The 24920-nt window shown below is 49.8% G+C and overlaps 2 protein-coding genes across 10 annotated transcripts in view; one reads left to right on the forward strand and one right to left on the reverse strand.

The window, feature by feature from the left end:
* STX8 (syntaxin 8) overlaps positions 1-9065 on the reverse strand; it is a 304958-nt gene extending 295893 nt beyond the window's left edge. For all 9 annotated transcript variants that reach the window (XM_070061378.2, XM_089318372.1, XM_089318363.1 and 6 more), the window contains exons 1-2: positions 9010-9065; positions 1281-1380 (exon numbers count right to left, since the gene is read on the reverse strand). In XM_070061378.2, the coding sequence (XP_069917479.2) occupies positions 1281-1380; positions 9010-9026 (117 nt within the window). In that variant the 5' untranslated portion in view covers positions 9027-9065. The remainder of the gene's footprint in view (positions 1-1280; positions 1381-9009) is intronic.
* Positions 9066-9170: 105 nt separating this feature from the next.
* The window catches only part of CFAP52 (cilia and flagella associated protein 52), a 59445-nt gene continuing 43695 nt past the window's right edge, over positions 9171-24920 (forward strand). The window contains exons 1-3 of the mRNA XM_002718974.6: positions 9171-9289; positions 9927-10191; positions 23630-23829. Of these exons, the coding sequence (XP_002719020.4) occupies positions 10122-10191; positions 23630-23829 (270 nt within the window). The 5' untranslated portion in view covers positions 9171-9289; positions 9927-10121. The remainder of the gene's footprint in view (positions 9290-9926; positions 10192-23629; positions 23830-24920) is intronic.

Consider the following 24920-nt stretch of genomic DNA (forward strand, 5'->3'; position numbering starts at 1 on the left):
GGAGATCAGGATGAAGCTCCTGGCTTCAGCCTGGCCCAGCCCTGGCCATTGCTGCTATTTGGAGAGTGAACCAATGGATGGAAGACCTTTCTCTGTCTCTCCCTCTAACTCTGCCTTTCAAATAAATAAATTTAAAAAAAATAGAAATCAAGATTCTCACTGTGGGAGAAACTTTTAAATACAAACCTGGAACAGGGAAGGTAAGGGAACATCTGTGGGTTGCAGTTGGTGTAAAGGCACCAGTATGAACTCGGGAGTTCAGAAAAGTTTCCTTAGCAAAACCCCAGCGCTGCTTCTACACAGCCCACAACGAAAGTTGGTTTCTACATTTTATTGCACGTAGAGCATAAGAAAGACCCCAGTCCTGCTGGAAAAATGGCAACTCAAAGAGGGAGTCGGAAAGATCTACTAAGTGGAAGAAATCCCCTAACCCCTGAACTAGAGCAGAAAATGGTGAGAGCCCTTTAGGGAAAAAAAAACTCGATGTATGTTGTGCTTTGTCTCAGTGATGAAAACTATGAAGTGATCACGTGTCAATTTCAAGGACGAATGGAAACAAGCCACACACACACACACAGATACAGACACATATATATGAAGACACACATACACAAAGACACACACATGAAGGCACACACACAAAGACACACACAGAGACACGCATACACAAAAACCAGATCACACACAAGGACAGACACAAAGACACACACAGAAACACACACAAAGAAGACACACACACACATAAAGACAGATACACACACATAGACATGAAGACACACACACGAAGACACACACATGCAGACACATATACATGAAGATACACATACACAAAGACACACACACGAAAGCACACACATATAAAGACACACATGAAGACACACACAGACACAAAGACACACACACGAGGACAGACACGAAGACATACACACACATGAAAGCACACACAAAGACACACACAGACACAAAGAAGACACACACGGACACACATAAAGACGGATATACACACACATAGACACGAAGACACACACACACGAAGACACACACAGACACATATACATGAAGACACACATACACAAAGACATACACATGAAAGTACACACGTACAAAGACACACACGAAGACACACACGAAAGCACACACATACAAAGACACACATGAAGACACACACAGACACGAAGACACACACACACACACACACACATAGCCTCTGACACAGCAGGGTTTTCAGACCTCCCGGCTCAAGCCAGTCATCCTGAGCCCCGATTCTCTCTGGCTGCTACCTTGGTTGTCTTTTCACCCCTCCTTTCATACTGATTCCGCTGCTGAATCTTCTCGGCGATCTCTTGGGCGATTTGACAAGTCGAATCATAAGTGGAGAACCTGCAGCGGGGGCAGAAGAGAGGAGAACATTTAAGGCTCCATACAAAGAGCTCTCTGCCCAAGGGCTGAGTTTGTCATTCAAAGCCACAAATTCAAACAGGCAGTGGGGAGAGGGAACGGTGCCGAGAATCGGCTGTGGGGACAAGCAGTGAACGGGACCGCCTCTGGGCCAGGCACTCCTCTGATGCCTCGTTTGCAGACACTGTGCTCAAGAGTGTGTGCAGTGGGGTAGCACCGCCCTCAGCATCTTACACAGGAACAAAGAGGGAGAGGGACTCACATAGGTGGCAGCGCCAGCCGTCTGGCCCCAGAGCCTGCTGACCACTTGGCCTTTCTGCGACGAGGGGGCACTCGGACCCCTGCGTTGGTAACACACTCAACCAATGTTTCCGGAGGCCCTGTGCTCTACAGAGCCATGTGCTGGGCACCGGAGAATGAACCGAGCATTTAAAAAAAAAATGACAATGTCCCTAGTTTCAGGGCACTTACATTTTAAGGGGTGGAGGAAGGTGAACCATAAATAAACCCACGGGACTCAGGAACCAAGTGCTGATGCCAGCTAGGAAGCGAGACGACGCGGGACAAAGGCACAGCAGACACCCGGGGCAGGGCTCCACGTGCGGGCCCAGTCAGCACTGTTGATCTAGGACTGGACGCTCTGGCCACCAAGGACACGCACCTGACCTCCAAGCAGCTCTCAGAACATGTGCTGAGCTCCCGCCTGCTGGCCAGCGATGCTGGAGGGCTCTGAAGGAGTCACAGGGATTCCTGTGGAGGGGTCCCCACAGCCCCCCTGGGTTTTTCCCTCTGTTACAGAGTCCTGACTCCGTGTCTGTTTCGCAGGAAAGACTCTGAAGCATTCACACACGGCTCGTTTCTCCGCCCAGATGGCCTGCTCCTTAAAAGCAGGGACTCTACTACACTTCGGTGAATGGCATATTTGCCAGGAATGTCCATGACAAAAGACAGAAAACTGCCACTTGCCGCGATGTCCCAATTTCTGCTCAAGAAAACAAACGGCCTTATACTCTTCCAGCTCCGCACTGACATCAGTTGTACATGGGAGGAACCTGAGAAGTGTTCGATTGGAGGCAAATGCTCCGATGGCTAACAGCTGGGTGCCCGCTCTGGGCCAGGCACCAGGCTGCAGCTTCACACTGCAGACTTCGCTAGGATCCGTGCGGCAGGATTCTGCCCCAACCAAACAGCATGTGGCTAAGGAAGCAGGAGGCTAAATAAGGAACACTGGGTTCTGGTCCCAGTCTGGCCACATTTCAACCTTTTCCTTCCATTCTCATCATCCGTGGAAAGAGGAACTCGGGGCCAGTGTTGTGGGGTAGCAAGTTAAGCACCGCCTGCAGTGCCGACATCCCATATGGACACAGGTTCAAGTCCCAGCTGCTCAGCTTCCAGTCCAGCTCCCTGCTGCTGAACTTGGGAAAGCAGTAGAAGATGGCCCAAGTGCTTGGGCCCCTGCCCCACGTGGGAGACCAGGAAGAAGCTCCTGGTTTCAGATGGGCCCAGCCCCAGCTGCTGCAGCCATCTGGTGATAGAACCAGTGGATGGGAGATCTCTCTCACTTTCTCTCTGTCTCTCCCTCTCTCTCCGTAACTCTTCCAAATAAACAAACAAATCTTTTTTAAATATAGTAAAATGGGCCGGCGCCGCGGCTCACTAGGCTAATCCTCCACCTTGCGGCACCGGCACACCGGGTTCTAGTCCCGGTTGGGGCGCCGGATTCTGTCCCGGTTGCCCCTCTTCCAGGCCAGCTCTCTGCTGTGGCCAGGGAGTGCAGTGGAGGATGGCCCAAGTCCTTGGGCCCTGCACCCCATGGGAGACCAGGAGAAGCACCTGGCTCCTGCCTTCGGATCAGTGCGGTATGCCGGCCGCGGCGGCCATTGGAGGGTGAACCAACGGCAAAAGGAGGACCTTTCTCTCTGTCTCTCTCTCACTGTCCACTCTGCCTGTCAAAAAATAAATAAATAAATAATAGTAAAATATTTTTTAAAGTGGTTCCAAAGTTTTGCTACACATTGGAATCGCAGGGAAATTTTTTTTTAAAGATTTATTTATCCATGTAAAAGTCAGAGTTACACAGACACAGAGAGAGGTCTTCTATCTGATAGTTCATTCCCCATATGGCCTCAATGACTGGAAGCCAGGAGCTTCCTCCCGGTCTCCCACGTGGGTGCAGGGGTCCAACCAAGCACTTGGGCCATCCGCCACCGCTTTCCCAGGCACCATAGCAGGGAGCTGGGTCGGAAGCGGAGCAGCCACACCACAGCAACAGCCCCCACAGGGAAATCTTTTGTTCTAAAGAAATGCCAGTGCCTAGCTCACTCACTCCCCCAGGCATTGATTGAACCCGTGTGGGGTTCCACCTGCACGGGAGGAGTTCTGGAAGCTCCCCCAGCGATTCCACTGTGTAGGAGAGGGCGGGAACCACCGGCCCACAGGTAACAGGCAACGTCACCACAGATGCCTCAAGGAACATCAGTCACGAACATCAGTCACAGAAACAGCGATGGGACAGCGGCAGCAGCAGACCAGTACGGCAGGGGCAGCTCTGGCCGCTCAGTCCCATACCCAGACTCCAAGGCTTACTGTCTGCAAGGTAGTAAGGCTACCAAGGGTTAGGCTGTGACACAACATAAAAGACTTGGTTAAAAAAAAAGATTAGTGAATAATCTGACATAAAGAAAAAATGATTTAAGTCATCCTCCCAGGTGACTAAGAGGATGGAGCTGCTGTGACACTGAATGAGGTACAGGGAAGAGGAAACTTCTAGAACACAACCCAAAAACACTGCGTGTGTAGGTAAGTCAATACAAGATGTACCTGAAAGTACACCCAGAAAAGAGATGAGACAGGAATACTGATGATTACAGAAACCACGTGACGGGTATCAAGGAGCTCACTGTATTACTCCTCATAGACTTTTTACCTTACAAAATAAAGTTTTTAAAAATACACCAAAGAAAACTAAACTAAACATGCTACTAACATAAAAAAAAAAAAAATTCCAGCCAAATACTGGGGCTGGCACCATGGCTTAGCGGTAAAGCTACTGGCTGCAATGCTGGCATTCCATATGGGCTCCGGTTCAAGTCCCGGCTGCTCCACTTCCCATCCAGCTTCCTGCTAATGCACCTCGGAAAGCAGCAGACAATGATCCAAGTGCTTGGGCCCTGCACTTTGGGGAGCGAACCAGGAGATAGAAGATCTTTCTCTGTAACTCTGTCCTTCAAATAAATACATAAAGCTTAAAAAAAAAAAAAAAGAATTCAGTGAACTTTCCAGAAAGTCTGTCAACAAATAAACTGCTCTAAAAGTAAAGCTGATCAGCTTTCGCAAAGAGCCAGGTTGGAGCCAGAAACACCTGCTGCTCCCGTTTTTTTTTTTTTTTAAGATTTATTTATTTATTTGAAAGGCAGAGTTACACACAGAGAGAAGGAGATTCAGAGAGACAGAGAGAGAGAGAGAGAGAGATCTTCCATCTGCTGGTTCACTCTCCAACTGACCACAATGGCCGGAGCTGCGCCGATTCAAAGCCAGGAGCCAGGAGCTTCTTCTGGGTCTTCCCATGTGGGTACAGGGGCCCAAGGACTTGGACCATCTTCTACTGCTTTCCCAAGCTACAGCAGAGAGCTGGCTTGGAAGTGGAGCAGCTGGGACTTGAACCGGTGCCCATATGGGATGCCAGCACTGCAGGCGGTGGCTTTACCCGCTTTGCCACAGCACCGGCCCCTGCTGCTCCTGTTAAACAGTGGAACCAAGCCTCCACCCCTCCTGATGCCCTTGGTGTAGACTTTCTCAGGCCCCAGTGTCTCCCCTGGCCCGCAGTTCCTCTGCCTGCACCATGGTGATTACAAGTCAGCTCCTTACTAACCATTAACTCAATACATTACAGCCACGGTGCAAGGGTCAGGCTGGCCCTGCAGGACTCCAATTTCAAGACCCCGGACTCACCCATCGCCTCAGTGGCTAACATCCTACCAGTGGGCTCTGTTCTCAGATGTTGTGCAGGAACCCCAAGCCATGCTCAAAGTAAGAACCAAACACCCAAGGACCTGTGACCAGCCAGAACCCACTGTGCCAGGACCATGTCTTAAGAACACGCCAGCCTCCTGTCGCTGACCAATCCAAGGGAGGCCACGAGTGCTGTGGACCAACCAGAGGCCTGCACACAAGCTGATCACACACTGCTGACCCCCATTTCAACCTGCAGAATTCACTGCCCTTCACCCATTGCTGGGAGGTCTGGGAATTGAGCAACAGGTGCTCGACTCCTGGTTCTTCGTGCTGCAAAATGAACTACTTCCTTCCACCGCCTCAGTGTCTCAGCTGGCTGCATGCTGGGCCAGTGGACCCAGTTTTGGGGGTTCTATAGCAATTTCTCCATGCAGTTTTGGGGGTGTTCTGTAACAACAGTGATGTTACCTTGTGCTTTGATGGGTCTTTGAAACAGCAAGTGCTGTGTGCTATTCCCTAAACATTAGAACCCTACACAGGAGGGAGGCATCAGTGCCCATTTTTTTTTAAGATTTTATTTATTTATTTGAGAGGCAGTCACAGAGAGAGAGAGGGAGACACAGAGAGAGAGGTCTTCCTTCTGCTGGTTCACTCCCCTAAATGGCCACATGGCTGGAGCTGGGCTGATCTAAAGCCAGGAGCCAGAAGCCTCTTCTGTGTCTCCCATGTGGGTGCAGGGGCCCAAGGACTTGGGCCATCTTCTACTGCTTTCCCAGGCCATAGCAGAGAGCAGGATCAGAAGTGGAGCAGCTGGGACTCGAACCGGCACCCATATGGGATGCCAGCCCTGCAGACAGAGCTTAGCCTACTACACCACAGCGCCAGGAGTGGCCTATTTTCATAGGTTTCTCAGAGGCCCGTTCCACACTCCTTTCTATCCTTCTCATCCATAACCTACCACGTAAGGCAGCTCATGAGGGCACCTCAGAGGCCCCAGTGGTCCACTTTCAACAGCCTAATGAGAAGGTCACTAGTCAAACTCAACAGGAGAAAGTTTAAACACTTTTTCTTATCATCACCTGTGGAAGAGGTATGAGGTCAAACGAGAGCAACTTTTTTTTTAAAGATTTATTTATTTGTTATTGAAAGGCAGAGTTACAGAGAGGCAGAGGCAGAGAGAGAGAGAGAGAGAGAGAGGTCTTGCATCCCCTGGTACACTCCCCAGATGGTCACAACTGCCAGAGCTGCCCCAGTGCAAAGCCAGGAGCCAGGAGCTTCTTCAGGTCTCTCATGCAGGTGCAGAGGCCCAAAGTCTTGGGCCACCTTCCACTGCTTTCCCAGGCCACAGCACAGAGCTGGATTGGAAGTACAGCAGTCAGGATTCGAACAGGCTCCCATAAAGGATGCCGGTGCTAAAGGGGGTAGCTTTACCTGCTACACCACAGCTCCAGCCCGGAGAGAAATGTATTTTTCTGCTATTTGTATGTAAACCCTGGGAGTCAGCCTCCCGGGGGGGGGGGGGGGGAATTCTGCAAGATAACATATACCAAGGGCCTTAAAAACAGATCTACAGTCCAAGAGTTCTGCTTCTAGGAAAACAGCCCAAGGAAACCAAGAATGGCACAAAGTACAGCAGTTCAGCCGCCCCTGCCATGTTGGCACCCATACTGGAGGGCCAGTGTGATTCTACTTTACATCCAGCCTCCCCTAAGGGCAGGAGGTGATAACCCCAAGTGCTCAGGCCCTGCCACCCACGTGGGAGACCAGGATGAGGTGCTGGCTCCCGGCTTTTGCCTGGCCAAGCCCTGGCTGTTGTGGCTACTTGGGGGAGTGTACCAGCAGATGGAAGATCTCCCTGTCATCTCTCTGTCACTCTGCCTTTTTAAATAAATTAAAAAAATAAATAAGAGAGAGAGAGATGGAACAATGGGACAGCCTGCACAAAACTAAAAACAAAAACCTAATATTAAGAGAAAAATAATGGTTACGCATATCAGGCATTATTAGGGGCTGTAAGTCATGTGTTCAGAAAATCTTCAATAATATGGAGAAATGCCCCCTTTTATAAAACACTGTAGAGTTTAAAGAAATAAATTCACTGCAGGGGGCCGGCTCCATGGCAGAGTAAGTTAAGCCTCCACCCGTGGCACCAGCATCCCTTATGGGCGCCGGTTTGAGTCCCAGCTGCACCACTTCTGATCCAGCTCTCTGCTAATGGCCTGGGAAATCAGTGGAAGATGGTCCAGGTCTTTGGGCCCCTGCACCTGTATGAGAGACCTGGAAGAAGCTCCTGGCTCCTGGCTTCAGAGCAATGCAGCTTCGGCCTTTGTGGCCACTAGGGGAGTGAGCCAGTGGATGGAAGACCTTTCTCTCAGTCTCTCCCTCTCTCTGTAACTCTACCTCTCAAATAAATAAATCAAGCTTAAAAAAAATTCAGTGTAAAAATTTTTTAATAATGGCTGTTTCCAAATGCCAGTGTTAAAGATGTTATTTATTGTCTTTTCTGCAAATATTTGGTATTCTTTAAACGTATTAAGGTTGTATACAAATGTTACAATTAGATGGAACAAAAATTAGAGTGACATTAAGCAACTGGCCTGAACAACCTAGATGGCAGGTAAGCCTAACTTGGACCTTGGAATCCATTTTCCTTATATGCAGATGGCAATTTAAACAATCATAAACTCTACTAGAAACACAACCAAAGACATACACCGCTACGGACGAATATGCAGTTAGCTCAGGTCCCTTTAAGAGAGTACAAAACGCACGCAGACTTCTCCCCAAAAGCCACTCTGGCAGAACCAAAGCGCCAATCCCATCCTTGCGGAGGACAGAAGGAAGTTCCCTACCCCACCATCTGACGGCTTCTTTGGTTTATCGGGAGCACACCAGACAGGATTGCAAACCCGGCCTTCAGATGGGTTTTGTCCCTGCCCTGTGATCGACTGTTCCCTGAATCGTGCATCCAAGACCCCACTTGCACCAGTTCCTCCGGTCTGCCTCTCCGGGAGGCTTCCGACTTGGATGCATCCCGCTGGGCTCACTGCCTGGTCCCCGTGGAAGTCCCGCTAAGGTGAGACAGAGCCACGGCAGTAAAAGTCCTTGGGCTCGGTCCCCCGGGGGCCAGCTCGCGTCCTGCGTGCTCCGAACTCAGGAGATGCCGCACCAACAAGTGCCTCCTTGCCCTCCCGGGGTCCCGAAAGTTCCCTGATGGGCGTCCGAGACCTTTGGGTGCTACTCCCGCCCGCCTCCCTTCTCCCCCGTCAGCGGTTCCTAACCGGAGCCCAGCTTTCCACACCCGGGATCTCGGAGGGCTCGCCACATGGATCGACATTGCACAAAAACGGGCACTCCCCGCCCACTGTCACAGCCGCCGGGGCAAGCCCGCGCGAGCCGGCTCCATCACCCAGAGCGCCGACCCTCAGCGCCCCCATCGGGGTCCTCCAGGTCTCCTTCCCCGCCAGCCTTGGAAAGGACCAAGGGTGGCAGAGGCGCCCCCAGCCAGGAAAAGGACCTGGCCGTCCCTCGTCTCACTCCCCCCACCGCCACCAAAGCCCTCCAAGCCCCGAGGCCCAGCGCCCGGCTGCCGCCCGGAAGCCTGGCTGCCCCGAACTTCGGCCGCCGCACTCCCACCCACCCTCGCGCGGGACGCACCAGGGGTCTGGGGCCATCGTGCAGTCTGCCAGCCGCCGCTCGGACACTTCCTGCTCGCCGCAGCTGACTACGGCGGCCCGTGTGGCTCAGTCCCCGCGGTGCTGTTCAGGACGCGAACGCAAACACCCAGGAGGACCTCCGGACGCTGCAGCAGGACTCGGGGAGGACAGAGCGCCCCTGGGCGCCGTGTGGGGTGGGGGTGGGGGGCGCGGCCGGCCTGTGGCTGAACGGAAGGCTTCTCTCGGGACGGCGCGAGCATCTGCGGACGTCTGTCTGGCTGGTACTCGGGGAGGTTACTCCGTGTCTGGGGCGGAAGGCGGGCACGCGGTGGAGACGCAGTGAAACGCACCCGCGGCCCGCACCGCGGGGCCTGGGGCTCCAGCTCCCGCCCTGCCTGCTCCCAGCTTCGGGCTCAGCTTGGGTCCCTACCTGTCTCGTGGGAGACTCGGGCTGGGCTCCCGGCTTTGGCTTCCGTCTGGCCCAGCCCTGGCTGTTGTGGCCGCCTGGGGAGAGAACCGGGAGATGGGAGCTCTCTCTGTGTCTGCTTCTCTGTCTGCCTTTTACGGAAAAACGAAAATAAATAGAAAAAACTTTTGTTAGCTTTCAACAAGGCAAAAAGAACTGTGATGATAATTGCACACTGTATAAGTTTGTTAGACTGATTTATGATTCTAAGGGGGTTGATATGTAAGTATTCCAAAGCTGCTCTTAAAATCTTCAAGTTTTGTGATCCTGCTTCAAACAGCCCCGCCTCCATCAATTTTATATTATTTTATAGCGTCTACCGTCAGAAACGAACCTCCGTTTGTTAAATGCCATGGGGGAGGGGGAGTTGAGCATAGGTTCTTTGCAGAAGGAAAAAGGGAATTCATTCTGTGCATTTGGTGTCCCCCCTCCCCTGCCCCCTAAATTTGCAGAGAAATAGAGAAAAGAAGCCCCCTGTGCCTTGCAAGGGGGCGAACCAACTCCCCAGCTCCGCACACCTGGTGAGCGCACCGGCGTGGACCCGGCGCGCATGCGCGCGCTCGTTGCCATAACGACCAGGCGACGCCGCACCCGCTGGGGCTGAGACTGGAGGGAGCCGAGGGAGAGCTGAGACGTGTGTCCCGGAGATGGACGACCGAATGTCGCCCAAGGCCGACGTGGCCGAGCTGGAGCTGGCCGCCGTGATCGGCTTCAATGGTGAGCGTGCGGGGCTGCTGGTGCGGGAACCCCTGGTCCGTGTGACTGCAGCCTCTCCCGCCCAGGGCTCCCACAGCTCCTGGGGGGCTGGCGGGTGGGTCGGAGTGGCCGGCCCCCTAGGACAGCGCTTCCCAGCCCACGAAGCTGGACCCCTGCGTGACCGCCGGCCGCTGCGTGCGTAGCTCCGGGACCCACTATAACCAAGCGAACTTCCGAGCCCCGTGCTGCCGATGGGGGATCTGGGGACGCTACGTGTGTCCATGGTGAGGGTCTCAGAAGGAAGGGGTGGGGGCGAGCTGGAGCGGGATTAGAGCTTTATCAGAGATTGGCCTTGCCACTCTGCTGTGTCTGCCTTCTGCCTTGAAGGGGGAGAAAAAAGGGCTGAATATATATATATATATACATACATGCATATATATATTTTTTGCTTTTGTTTAGAGGGATGTGAAAAAGCAGTGGACTAAATTTTAGGAAAAGCAAATCCTTTTTACAAAGTGTTTGGTAATGCCTGAAAGCTTGAAACTTGTGATAATATAGATGCAGAAAAATCTGTATTTACAGTGTAAGCACATTCCAGGACTTAGCTCTCGATTCTCCACTGGAACAGGTTCAGAGGGGGAGTGGGCCCTCCACACATCCGAGAGGTGCTGGCTGTCGTTGGAGCTGGGTGCCAGGCCACAGAACAAAAACTCAGGGGTCTGCATTGGTTTGCAGAGGGCAAGCCATGCACGGGGCCCTGCAACTCCACAAACACTGCTTTACAGGGCTCGGGGAGCCAAGTACATGGCAAATTACATCCCGGTGTCTTCCTGTCGATGACTTCTTTTGCTTCTTAGAACGGCCTGTATTGGTGGAACTGTTTCCACCTTGTTGGTTTCATGATAATTTATGTTCTTTCATGGACTCAAATATGCATTCCTTGAGGAAACACTACATGCCAAATGGAATGTCATGGACTAAGAATGCAGAGAAATAATCCATAGTTGTGCTTAAAAAGAGCTTACAAAACTGGAAAAGTACAGTGAAACTGAAACACCAACCATCATTACACCAAAAGGTGTCGCTGTTATGGTATGACCCTTTCAAATATACAACTTACGTATAAATATTTTTAACTGAAAATAGACTCATGCTATATATATTCTATTTTTTTAAATTTGTATTTATTTGAGAGGCAGAGTTACAGAGACAGAGATAGACACACACACACACACACACACAGAGGGAGAGATCTTCCATCCACTGGTTCATTCCCCAAATGGCCACAAACTCAGGGCTGAGCCAGGCTGAAGCCAGGAGCCAGAAACTTCATCTGTAGCTCCCACAGGTGTACAGAAGAAACCCAAGCACTTGGGCCATCTTCCACTGCTTTCCCAGGTGCATTAGCAGGGACCGGGATTGGAAGTGGAGCAGCCGAGATTTGAACCAGTGCCTATATGGGATGCTGACCCCTCAGATGGCAGCTTAACCTGCTATACCACAGGGCCGGCCCCTGTATGTACTCTTTTTTTTTTTTTTTTAGATTTTTTTTTTCATTTGAAAGAGTTACAGAGAGAGGTGGAGGCTGAGAGAGAGAGAGAGAGAGAGAGAGGTCTTCCATCCACTAGTTCATTCCCCAAATAGCTGCAACAGCTGGAGATGAACCAATCCAAAGCCAGGAGCATCTTCTGGGTCTCCCCCAGGCATGCAGGGGCCCCAGGACTTGGGCCATCTTCTGCTGCTTTCCTAGGCACGTCACCAGGGAGCTGGATTGGAAGTGGAGCAGCTGGTACTCGAACTGGTGCCTATATGGGATACTGGTGCCCATATGGGATGCTGGTGCTGCAGGCTGGGGCTTTAACCCATTGCGCCACAGCACCAGCTCCAATTCTAACTAGACCTTTTATCACTTAACACTAGGTCACAATTTTAGTGTAATCTTTAACAATCTTGTACAGATATACAATACTTCATTTATTTCCATGTTATTAAGAATTAGAATAATTCCCTTTTTTGCTTTTAATTTTGAAAAGCTTTTTCTTATTTGTTTACTTGAGGGACAGACAAAAGAGACATACGGAGAGTTCCCATCTGCTGGTTTACTTCCCAAATACTCACAACAGCCAGAGATGGGTTAGGGCAAAACTGGGAGCCCAGAACTCAATCCACATGGGTGCCAAGGAACTGATTACTTGAGCCGTCACTGCTGCCTCCCAGGGTGCACATCAGTAGGAAGCTGAGGCCAGGAACCAGGATTCACACCAGGTACTCCAATATAGATAGTGGGCATCCCAAATAGCATCTTCACTGCTAGGGTAAATACCCACATTGCATTTATTTTAAAATGATGGCCGGCACCACGGCTCACTAGGCTAATCCTCCGCCTCGTGGCGCCAGCACACCGGGTTCTAGTCCCGGTCGGGGCGCTGGATTCTGTCCCAGTTGCCCCTCTTCCAGGCCAGCTCTCTGCTGTGGCCCCTGGTGCAGTGGAGGATGGCCCAAGTGCTTGGGCCCTGCACCCCATGGGATAAGTACCTGGCTCCTGCCTTCGGATCATCGCAGTGTGCTGGCCGCAGAGCGGCGGCCATTGGAGGGTGAATCAATGGCAAAGGAAGACCTTTCTCTCTGTCTCTCTCTCTCACTGTCCACTCTGCCTGTAAAAATTAAAAAAAAAAAACTTTATAAAAAAATAAATAAAATGCTACAAAAAACATGCACATAGCTAAATCTTTTGGAACTCGTAGGAGAATCTTAGAAAAGTTTGGGAGAAAGAGTCTATTCTAGGCTTGAAAGAGGTCAAGGAAGGATTGACATTTTTAAGATTTGTTCATTTATTTTATTTGAAAGGCTGAGTTTCAGAGAGAAAGAGAGAGAGAGAGAGATCTTCCATCCTCAGGCTTACTCCCCAAATGGCCCCAGTGGCCAAGGCTGGACCAGGCCCAAGCCAGGAGCCAAGAACTCTACCCAGGTCTCTCACATGGGTGGCAGGGGCCCAGTCACTTGGGCCATCATCCTCTGCCTTCCCAGATGGATTAGCAGGAAGCAGAGCTTCTTCCTCCACTTGGCTCTTGTGCCATGGGGGTTTCCAAGAAGATGGCACTAGAGCCGAGAGTGGATTGGGTAGGAGTCAGTGGGCAAGGAGTGAGGGGCAGAATAATCCACTAGCAGGAATAAGGGAGCAAAAGGAGGAGATGTGGAGGGTGGGGCCTGGGTGGGGAATGGCACATGGCTTGGTGAAGCCTCAGCATCAGGGACTGGCAGCCAGGCACAGGAAACTGAGCCTGGGATTCGCTGTCAAAGGCCTTAAATACAGGTCACTGAATTAGATTTCACAAGGAAACAGAAGCAAAAGCAAGGTCCCTTTTCTCATTGTTTAGTAGTGTTACACTGTCAAACTTGAATTTTAACTTGAAGAGGTAAATATGTAACTGTACTTGACATTTCAAAGTATTCTGACAAGAATTTATTTAGTTAGTTGGTTGAAAGGCAGAGTTACAGAGAGAGAGAGAAGATACTCCTTCTACTGGCTCACTCCCCAAATGACTGCAAAGGTCAAGCCAAAGCCAGGAGCCAGGCCCTCAATTTGGTCTCCCACGTGGGCACAGGGGCCCAAGCACTTGGGTCATCTTCTGCTGCTTTCCCAGGCACGTTAGCAAGGAGCTGAATCAGAAGTGGAGCAGCCAGGACTTGAATTGACACCCATTCGGGATGCCAGTGTTGCAAGCAGCGGCTTAACCAACTACACCACAAAGCCAGCCCCAGGAATTTATCGTCCGAAAAAACCAAACAGAAGGACTGGCATTTTGACACAGTGGGTTAACCCACTGCTTGAGATACTGGCATCCCATATGAGTGCTGATTGGGTCCTGGCTGCTCCACTTCTGATCCAGCTCCCTGCTGATGCACCTAGGAAGGCAGTGGAAGATGGCCCAAGTGCTTGGGCTCCTGCCACCCGTATGGGAGACCCAGATGGAGTTCCTGGCTCCTGGCTTCAGCCTGTCTCAGACAGGCCTGTTGTGGCCATTTGGGGAGTGAACCAGAGGATGCAAAATCTGAGTCTTTCTCTGTGTCATTCTGCCTCTCAAATAAAATCTTGTTTTCAAAAAAAGAAACCAAAGAGAGTTGTGTTGAATATGAAAACATTGTATAAAGCCATAGTTATCGAGAGTGGTGTAATTCATTAGTTGTTTAAATTCCTATTTTTTCCTCTTACACAAAGAACTCTTATACACTAAAGACCACAATAAAAAACAAAATAAATCAGGGGTGTGCAAATTAAGGCATGTGGGTCTGTTTTTAGAAACAAAGTTCTGTTGGAACCCAGCCACTCTCATTTGTTTATACGTTGCCTGTGGCTGCTTTTACAGTACAGCAGCACACAGAAGCAGTTGCAACACACACCATATGGCCCCCAAAACCTAAAATATTTATTATCTGGCCCTTTATTAAAAAAAAAAAAAAACCTAGGCCTCTGAAGTAGACAATTGGCAAAGAAATATAAACAAAAGAAATATAAATGGCTATCAGCTCAGAAACCTAAAAAATTATACTAAAGCATTGACATTATTTTGTGCTTCTCAAATTGGCAAAGACTAAAAATATGGATAATACTTATTAAGAAATGGTTCTCAATTACTGCTGTCAGGAGTATAAATTCTATAGCCTTTTGGAAGGACAGTTTTGTAGTATCTATTATAATTTTTAATGAGGGTAATCTTTGAGCTTTTAAGAACTTGAATCATCTATTCAAGTTTCCCAAAAATGTATGTAAATGAGAGACACCATGGTATTGTCTGTAATAGCCCAAATGTTGGGAGAGACAACCCAAATGTTTAATGGTAAGAAATTACTTTTAAAAATTATAGTCCAGGGGCCGGCGCTGTGGCATAGTGGGTTAAAGCCCTGGCCTGAAGCACCGGCATCCCATATGGGCACCGGTTCTAGTCCTGGTTGTTCCTCTTCCGATCCAGCTCTCTACTATGGCCTGGGATAGCAGTAGAAGATGGCCCAAGTCCTTGAGCCCCTGTACCCACATGGGAGACCCAGAAGAAGCTCCTGGCTCCTGGCTTCGAATCGGTGCAGCTCTGACTGTTGCAGCCATCTGGGGAGTGAACCAGCAGATGGAAGACCTCTCTATGTCTCTACTTCTCTCTGTAACTCTGTCTTTCAAATAAAATAAATCTTTAAGAAAAAATTATAGTCCAGGAGCTGGCACTATAGCCCAGAGGGTTAAGCTGCCCTGCAATGCTGGCATTCCATATGAGCACTGGTTCAAGTCCCAGCTGCTCTACTTCCAGTTCATCTCCTTGCTAATGTGCCTGGGAGGTTAGGAAGTGTACTTGGGCCCCTGCCACCCACCTGGGAGACCTGCACGGAGTTTGGGCTCCTAGCTTCAGCCTGGCCCAACTCTGGTCTTTGCAGCTCCCCAGAGGGGAGTGAACCTGTAGATGGAGGATCCCCCCTTCTCCCTCCCTCTTTCCCTCTCTTTCTCTCCTTCTCCCTCTCCCTCCCTTCCTTTCTCTGTTGCTCCTCTCTCTGCCACTCTGCCTTAACAGATACACAGCTTCATAAGTAACCAGGGAATTGCAAACTATATCCAAAATGAGATGCTATGTCAGATCTACCCTAATAGCTAAAATTTAAAAAGTTGACACTACCAGGCACAGTAGTGCTGCACAACAAAGGAAACACTCATATCCTGCTTAGTGAAGCCCAAATTGGTAGAATCGCTTTGGAAAACAGTGTGTCTGCATTGATTGAATACACATGTGACCTAGGGCCGCACTCCACCCTGAGGTATGTAACCTGCCCCAAGTAGATGTGTGTTTTCTTTGCATTTAATAACTGGAGTTCTTGTTTGCAAACAAGGAGGGCCAACTCTGGCTAGATGTAGTAGAAAAAGAATTGTGTGGAGGGAACATAAATGACTCACAGAATCTGTGCAACAGGTTAAGCCCTGGCCTGCAGCACCAGCATCGCATATGGACACTGGTATGAGTCCCTGCTCCTCCACTTCCAATCCAGCTTCCTGGTAATGCACCTGGGAAAGCAGCAGACAATAACCCAGGAGCTTGGGCCCCTGCACCCACCCGGGAGACTTGGATGGAGTTCCTGCTCTGGATTGGCTTAGTCCTTGCCATTGTGGCTAGTGAACCAGAAGATGGAAGATCTCTCCCTCTGTGTCACCACCTCTCTCTCTGTAACTCTCAAATAAATAAATAAATAAATCTTTGTTAAAAAAAAAAAAAAAAGGCTCACCAGTGCCATGGCTCACTAGGCTAATCCTCTGCCTGCGGCACCGGCACACCAGGTTCTAGTCCCGGTCGGGGTGCCAGATTCCGTCCTGGTTGCTCCTCTTCCAGGCCAGCTCTCTGCTGTGGCCCGGGAGTGCAGTGGAGGATGGCCCAGGTGCTTGGGCGCCTGCACCCACGTTGGAGACCGGGAGGAGGCACCTGGCTCCTGGCTTCGGATTGGCATAGCTCTGGCTGTAGCAGCCATTTAGGGGGTGAACTAACGGAAAAAGGAAGACCTTTCTCTCTGTCTCTCTCTCTCTCACCTGCTCTATCTGTCAAAATAAAAAAAAGTTTAAAAAAAAGCAGCAGTTTTTTTTTTTATTTTTAACTTTTATTTAGTAAATATAAATTTCCAAAGTACAGCTTATGGATTACAATGGTTTTTTGCCCCCCATAAGTTCCCTCCCGCCTGCAACCCTCCCATCTCCCGCTCCCTCTCCCATTCCATTCACATCAAGATTCCTTTTCAATTATCTTTATATACAGAAGGTCAATTTAGTATATATTAAGTAAAGATTTCAACAGTTTTCACCCACATAGAACATAAAGTGTAAAATATTGTTTGAGTACAAGTTATAGCATTAATTCACATTGAACAACACATTAAGGACAGAGATCCTACATGAGGAGTAAGTGCACAGTGTCTCCTGTTGTTGACTTAACAAATTGACACTCTTGGTTATGGCGTCAGTAATCACCCTGGGCTCTTGTCATGAGTTGCCAAGGCTATGGAAGCCTTTTGATTTCGCCGACTTCGATCTTATTTAGACAAGGTCATAGTCAAAGTGGAGGTTCACTCCTCCCTTCAGAGAAAGGTACCTCCTTCTTTGATGGCCTGCTCTTTCTACTGGGATCTCACTTGCAGAGATCTTTCATTTGGTTTTGTTTTGTTTTTTTGCCAGAGTGTCTTGGCTTTCCATGCCTAAAATACTCTCATGGGCTCTTCAGCCAGATTCGAATGCCTTAAGGGCTGATTCTGAGGCCAGAGTGCTGTTTAGGACATCTGCCATTCTATGAGTCTGCTGTGTATCCCGCTTCCCATGTTGGATCATTCTCTCCCTTTTTTATTCTATCAGTTGGTATTAGCAGACACTAGTCTTGTTTATGTGATCCCTTTGACTCTTAGACCTATCAGTGTGATCAATTGTGAACTGAAATTGATCGGTTTGACTAGTGAGATGGCATTGGTACATGCCATCTTGATGGGATTGAATTGGAATCCCCTGGCACATTTCTAACTCTACCATTTGGGGCAAGCCCGATTGAGCATGTCCCAAATTGTACATCTCCTCCCTCTCTTATTCCCACTCTTATATTTAACAGAGATCACTTTTCAGTTAAATTTAAATATCTAAGAATAATTGTGTGTTAATTACAGAGTTCAACCAATAGTATTAAGTAGAACAAAAAAAAATACTAAAATGGATAAAGTTTTTTTTTTGTCAGGCAAAGTGGACAGAGAGAGAGAGAGAGACAGAGAGAAACGTCTTCCTTTGCCGTTGGTTCACCCTCCAATGGCCGCCGCGGCCAGCGCGCTGCGGCTGGCACACCGCGCTAATCCAAAGCCAGGAGCCAGGTACTTCTCCTGGTCTCCCATGGGGTGCAGGGCCCAAGCACTTGGGCCATCCTCCACTGCACTCCCTGGCCACAGCAGAGAGCTGGCCTGGAAGAGGGGCAACAGGGACAGAATCTGGCGCCCCGACTGGAACTAGAACCCGGTGTGCCGGCGCCGCAGGCAGAGGATTAGCCTATTGAGCCGCGGTGCCGGCCAGATAAAGTATTAAGTTGTACATCAACAGTCAGGACAAGGGCCGATCAAGTCACTCTTTCTTATAATGTCCATTTCATTAAAACAAAGTTTGTTTGTTTGTTTTTCAAAGCAGCAGTTTAACTCACTGTGCCACAATGCTGGCCCAAGAATTTGGTCATTTTTAATATAACTGAGTAAATATTTCAGCCTTATCTGCTGTGGTTTTTGTGTCATGGTTAAGAAATGATTTCCTATACCCCATGTATATATTAAGTCTTGTTTTTCACACTTATGTCTTTGATCTCCCTGGGAGGTATTGTTTGTGTATAGTGTGAAGTAAGGATCTAATTTCACTTCCTCCATACGGGCAGCCATATGACTGTTGCTAACCTGCAGTTAGGAAATATATACATGTATTTTTAGTAGGAATAGACGGCCCTAAAAGGTACAAACCTTAGTTTTATAAAAACTTCTTTCATAAAAAAAGGAACAATTCACAATTAAACTGGAAAGGATCACCTACTCAGTAACTATACTTTGCCACATGAGCAAAAAACCGATTTAGCTACAGGAGTCACATCATGCACCAAAATAAATATTCTAGAGGAAGTTAAAGATAAAAAAAAAAGAATTCTTTTCAAAACCAGAAGACTATATTAATAAGTATTTATACCTCTTTTTGATGAAGGAGGAAATAGGAACAAAAACGCTGTTGAAACATCCAGAAATAAATGTAAGACTACGTGAATGGGTGTGAAGGAACGTGAGGGGCAGAGGTGTGGCACAGCAGGTTGTACTGCTACTTGAGATGCCTGTGAGGACTCCTAATGTGCACCCTGGGAGGCGGCAGGAGATGATGGCTTAACCGCTTGCATTCCTGCCACCCACCCACACGGGAGACTCAGATGGAATTCTGGGATCCTGGTTTCAGCCTGGCCCAGACCCAGCTGTGGCAGGCATTTGGAGGGTAAATCAGTGACTGGGAGATCTGTATCTCTCTGTCTCTGTCACTCTGCCTTTCAAATAAATAAATAAATCTTAAAGAAGAAGAAGAAGAAGGGGCCGGCGCTGTGGGATGGCAGGTGGGGCCGCCACTTGCAGTGCTGGCATCCCATATGGGCACAGGTTCGGGTCCTAGATGCCCCACTTCCGTTCCAGCTCTCTGTATAGCCTGGAAAGTAGTGGAGGTTTGCCCAAGTGCTTGGTCCCCTGTACCCATGTGGGAGACCCAGAAGAAGCTCCTGGCTCCTGGCTTCGGATGGGTGCAGCTCCAGCCATGGCGGCCAATTGAGGAGTGAACCAGTGCATGGAAGACCTCTCTCTCTGCCTCTCCTTCTCTCTCTGTGTAACTCTGATTCTCAAATAAATAAATACATCTTTAAAAAAAAAAAAAAGAAGAAGAAGGCCGGCGCCGCGGCTCTCTAGGCTAATCCTCCGCCTAGCGGCGCCGGCACACCGGGTTCTAGTCCCGGTCGGGGAGCCGGATTCTGTCCCAGTTGCCCCTCTTCCAGGCCAGCTCTCTGCTGTGGCCAGGGAGTGCAGTGGAGGATGGCCCAGGTGCTTGGGCCCTGCACCCCATGGGAGACCAGGAAAAGCACCTGGCTCCTGGCTCCTGCCATCGGATCAGCGCGGTGCGCCGGCCGCGGCGGCCATTGGAGGGTGAACCAACGGCAAAGGAAGACCTTTCTCTCTGTCTCTCTCTCTCACTGTCCACTCTGCCTGTCAAAAAAAAAAAAAAAAAGAAGAAGAAGAAAGTGATTGCCACAGTGGGGGAGAGTTGGGGGGTGGGGGACCAGCAGGCACTTGGCCCTGGCAGTGACGACACTGCTGGAGCACCTGCATCCCTTATGGGAGTGCCCGAGTTTTGAGTCCTGGCTCCCTTCTCCATTCCAGCTTTCTGCTGATGCACACTCTAGGAGATGTCAGGCAAAAGACTCAAGGAATTGGATCCCAGTCACGCATGGGTGGTGCTCAAATTGAGTTCTGGGCTCCTAGCTTTGGTCTGGCCCCGTGCCAGCCTGTGTAAGCATTTGAGAGGTGAACCAGTACATGGGAAAGTTAGCGCTCTCTCTCGCTCTCTCTCTCTCTCAAATAAATAAATACAAATGTTTAAGAAAAGAAAAAGCTGGGGCTGGTGCTGTGGTGTAGCAGGTAAAGCCGCCGCTTGCAGTGCTGGCATCCCATATGGGCGCAGGTTCGTGTCCCAGCTGCTCCAGTTCCATTCCAGCTCTCTGCTATGGCCTGGGAAAGCAGTAGAAAATGGCCCAAGTCTTTGAGCCCCTGTACCCGTGTGGGAGACCCAGAGGAAGCTCCTGGCTCCTGGCTTCAGATCAGAGCAGCTCTGCTGTTGTAGCCAATTGGAGAGTGAACCAACAGATGGAAGACTTCTGTGTGTGTGTGTGTGTGTGTGTGTAACTCTGATTCTCAAATAAATAAATCTTAAAAAAAAAAGAAAAATGCTATGGGGGGGTCATAAAAATTATAATTATTAAATTAATCTATACACTTACTACCAATTCACTATAGAAGCTTGATTTTTAACTGACCTTAAAGTCGCTATTGTAAAATAAATATGACAAGTAACCAAAGCAGTTCTTTTTTTTTGAAAGGTTTATTTATTTATTTTGAATTCCATTTTTCTATGATCTTTTTGAAGTACCCTCCTGTAGGGAGATCATTTGATAATTTGTCTTTCTGTGGCTGGCTTCCTTCAGTTAGCACAATGTGCTCCGGTTTCAATTTCTAAAAATATGAACTAAATGACATTTTTCTGAACATTTTTTTCCAAAGGAAGACAGGGACCGGCATTTGGCTAGAAGTTAAGATTAGGTTAGAATGCCCACATCCCATATCAGAGTACCTGGGTTTGATCCCCAGCTCCGACTGCTGATTCTAGGTCCTTAGCAGACAATGGTAATGTCACAAATAATTGCATTTCTGCCACCCACATGGAAGATCTGGATTGAGTGCCCATCTCTCGGCTTCTGCCCAGCCCTGGCCATTGTGAGAATTTGGGGTGTGAACCATTAGATGGGAGTTCTCTGTCTTCTCTCCTTCTCTCTCTTTTTCTCTATAAATGCATATAACTCTCAAATTAAAAAACAAAAACAAAAACATACAGGCCGACACCACGGCTCAATAGGCTAATCCTCTGCCTGCGGCGCCGGCACACTGGGTTCTAGTCCCGGTCAGGGCGCCGGATTCTCTCCCGGTTGCTCCTCTTCCAGGCCAGCTCTCTGCTGTGGCCCGGGAGTACAGTGGAGGATGGCCCAAGTTGTTGGGCCCTGCACCCCATGGGAGACCAGGAGAAGCACCTGGCTCCTGCCTTCGGATCAGCGCAGTGTGCCGGCCGCAGTGCGCCGGCTGAGGCGGCCATTGGAGGGTGAACCAACGGCAAAGGAAGACCTTTCTCTCTGTCTCTCTCTCTCTCTCACTGTCCACTCTGCCTGTCAAAAAAAAAAAAAAAAAGCCGGCGCCGCGGCTCACTAGGCTAATCCTCCGCCTAGCGGCGCCGGCACACCGGGTTCTAGTCCCGGTCGGGGCGCCGGATTCTGTCCCGGTTGCCCCTCTTCCAGGCCAGCCCTCTGCTGTGGCCAGGGAGTGCAGTGGAGGATGGCCCAGGTGCTTGGGCCCTGCACCCCATGGGAGACCAGGAAAAGCACCTGGCTCCTGGCTCCTGCCATCGGATCAGCGCGGTGCGCCGGCCGCAGCGCGCCAGCCGCGGCGGCCATTGGAGGGTAAACCAACGGCAAAGGAAGACCTTTCTCTCTGTCTCTCTCTCTCACTGTCCACTCTGCCTGTCAAAAAAAAATAATAATAATAATAAAAAAAAAAAAAACACCATACAAATGGCCAATGGGTTTATAAAACGGTGCTCAACGTTATTACTCATCAGGGAAATGCAAATCAAAACCACACCAAGATGTCACTTCCTACCCTTTAGGATGTTATCAAAAAGACAAAAGCTAACAGGTACTGGTGAGAATGTGGAGAAAACAGACCTTTGTGGGTGGAAATGTCAGGTGCACAGCCATCATGGAAAACAGTGGAGCTTCCAGGACAGCTGTATGATCCAGCAATTCTACTTCTGGGTGCAGCCAAAGGAAAGGAAGTCAGCATCTTGGAGAGATCTCTGCACCCACATGTTCCCGGCTGAATTATTCACAATAGCTGAGAAACAACCTAAATGTCTGTGGACAGGGGCCGGCGCTGTGGCGCAGAGGGTTAAAGCCCTGGCCTGAAGTGCCGGCATCCCATATGGGCACCAGTTCTAGTCCAGGCTGCTCCTCTTCTGATCCAGCTTTCTGCTATGGCCTGGGAGAGCAGTGGAAGATGGCCCAAGTTTTTGGGCCCCTGCACCCATGTGGGAGACCTGGAAGAAGCTCCTGGCTTCAGAGTGGCCCAGCTCCTGCCGCTGTGGCCATTTGGGGAGTGAACCAGCAGATGGAAGACCTCTCTCTGTCTACCTCTCTCTGTAACTCTGTCTACCTCTCTCTGTAACTCTGTCTTTCAAATAAATAAAATAAATCTTAAAAAAAAAAAATGTCTGTGGACAGGTGAATGGATAAGGAAAGAAGGAAGTCCTGCCATTTGCAACCATGGGGGTGAACTAAGAGGACGTCATGATTAGTGAAATAAGCCAAATGCTCATCGTCAGCCAACGTTTGCCTGAGGTTGCCCTGTGCCTTGCACTCATCCAGACAGGGGGTGCACACACCAGCACACATGCTTCGTTTTAAAGATTTATTTTTATGTATTTGAAATAAACACACACATACACATACAGTCACACACACACACACACACACACACACACACAGATAGACAGGGATCTTCCAGTCTGCTAGTTGACTCCCTAAATGCCTGCAACAGCCAGGCAGAGCCAGGAACTCCATCTGTGTCTCCCCCACGCGTGACAAGGACCCAAGTACTTGAGCTATCATCTGCTGCCTCTCAGGGTGCAAATTATCAGGAAGCTGGAGTCAGAAGCTGAGCTAGGAACCTGAGCTCAGGCACTCTGCTGTGGGTTGCGGGTGTCTAACCACTATGCTGAGCGCCCACCCCTGAGCATGTTTCTAAGTAGGACAAGATGGGGCTCTAGGAATTTTCTGTCCAAAGTGAGGTTCCTTGCCCAGTATCACGTGGGAGCTCGTTAGAAAGGCAGACCCTCAGCCCCCCCAGACCTGACATCAGAACGTGCACTTAGCAGGATCCCGTGGGGATGTGTTTGCACATTAAAGTTTGAGAAGCAATATGTCAGTCCAACCTTCTTGTCAGTACAATTACCGGTAGTCCCCAACATACTGTAGTTGATCTAAGGCTTACTTAGAAAGTGTTGGCTCTTACAGTCAAGTGAAAAAAAATCAGCAGCTACATTTGCCCCTGGTTATCATCATGCCCTGTCTCTCTCCTCCAGGACATGTGCCCACCGGCCTCAAGTGCCACCCCGACCAGGAGCACCTGATTTATCCCCTGGGTTGCACCATCCTCATTCAGGCCATAAACACCCACGAGCAGAATTTCCTGCATGGCCACGGTAACAATGTCTCCTGTTTGACCATCTCCAAGAACGGGAATTACATCGCCTCGGGACAGGTCACGTTCATGGGGTTCAAGGTGAATAATGTGAAAATGACCCCTGCGGCTCCCGAGAGGTGCCCCACTTCACACTGTTGGCCCTGTGCCGCCGGGAATCCTTGCCCTCCCTGCTTCTTGCTCTGGGCCTCTCCTGTAACCCACTTTCTTCATTCTGTCGTGGAGGAGCGACACTAAGCCCTGCCTAGGCTTCATATCCGAGTCACGGCACCATTATGTCGCTCCCCCTCTTCGCGGAGGAACGACACAGGACCCTGCGCTGTTCTTTTGTCTGCTCGGCCCTCCCCAGGTTTGCTGCTGGTTCTTCCCGGGTTGGCTACCGTCCCTTCCACCTCCGTGGAAGGGCGGTTCCCCCCGCCACTTTCGCCACTTTCCCCACTTCCGCGGGGGAGCGGCACACCGCCGGCCGGCTCTCTCGGGGGCTGCACAGGTGTTCCTTCAGATGTTCCCCTTAGATGTTCCTGGTGCATGTTGTCTCTCTCCTCCTTTATAGTCCTCTTCTGCCAATCCCAACTCGGCTGCCCACATGCCGAGTACGCTGCTCTCCTCCAATCAGGAGCAGGATCAGCTCCTGGAGGTCATCACTCAAGTTGGCAAGAGGCAGCTGCGTAGAAGCTGTTTTCTCCTCTCCCAGCGCCATATTGTGGGAGAGCAGATGCATAGAATAAGTCTTAATTCCAGTAACTTAGTCTAGTCCGAGTTGCTCCCCACAAAGGGGTCCTGTGTGTCTACACCAGGTGTCGCCATCTGTGACCCGTATTGCTTCGGCACCAAAGTCCCTCCTACATCTGGTTCCGTTTGGTTGCTGTCATATTTCCAAGACATAACCTAATTTCTAAAAAAGTGACATTCTTGATTGTTTCTCACCGAGAGGGCTAGCTGTCTCCTCCGGTTCTATTGGAGTTGTGTTTACAGGGTACATACCTGGTGCAGTGGTGAAGAGGCCACTCGGGATGTGCACATCCCATAAGAGAGTGCCTGCTTGGGGCTGCAGCTGCTCCACTTCCGATCCGGCTGCCTGCTCATGTGCGCCCTGAGAGGCAGGAGGTGATGACTCTAGTACTTGGGTCCCTGTCACCCACCTGAGGCATGACTGAGTTCTTGGCTGCTGC

This window comes from Oryctolagus cuniculus, chromosome 17, assembly GCF_051225735.1.
Source record: "Oryctolagus cuniculus isolate XC-2025 breed Fujian yellow rabbit chromosome 17, ASM5122573v1, whole genome shotgun sequence".
Lineage (NCBI taxonomy): Eukaryota > Metazoa > Chordata > Mammalia > Lagomorpha > Leporidae > Oryctolagus > Oryctolagus cuniculus.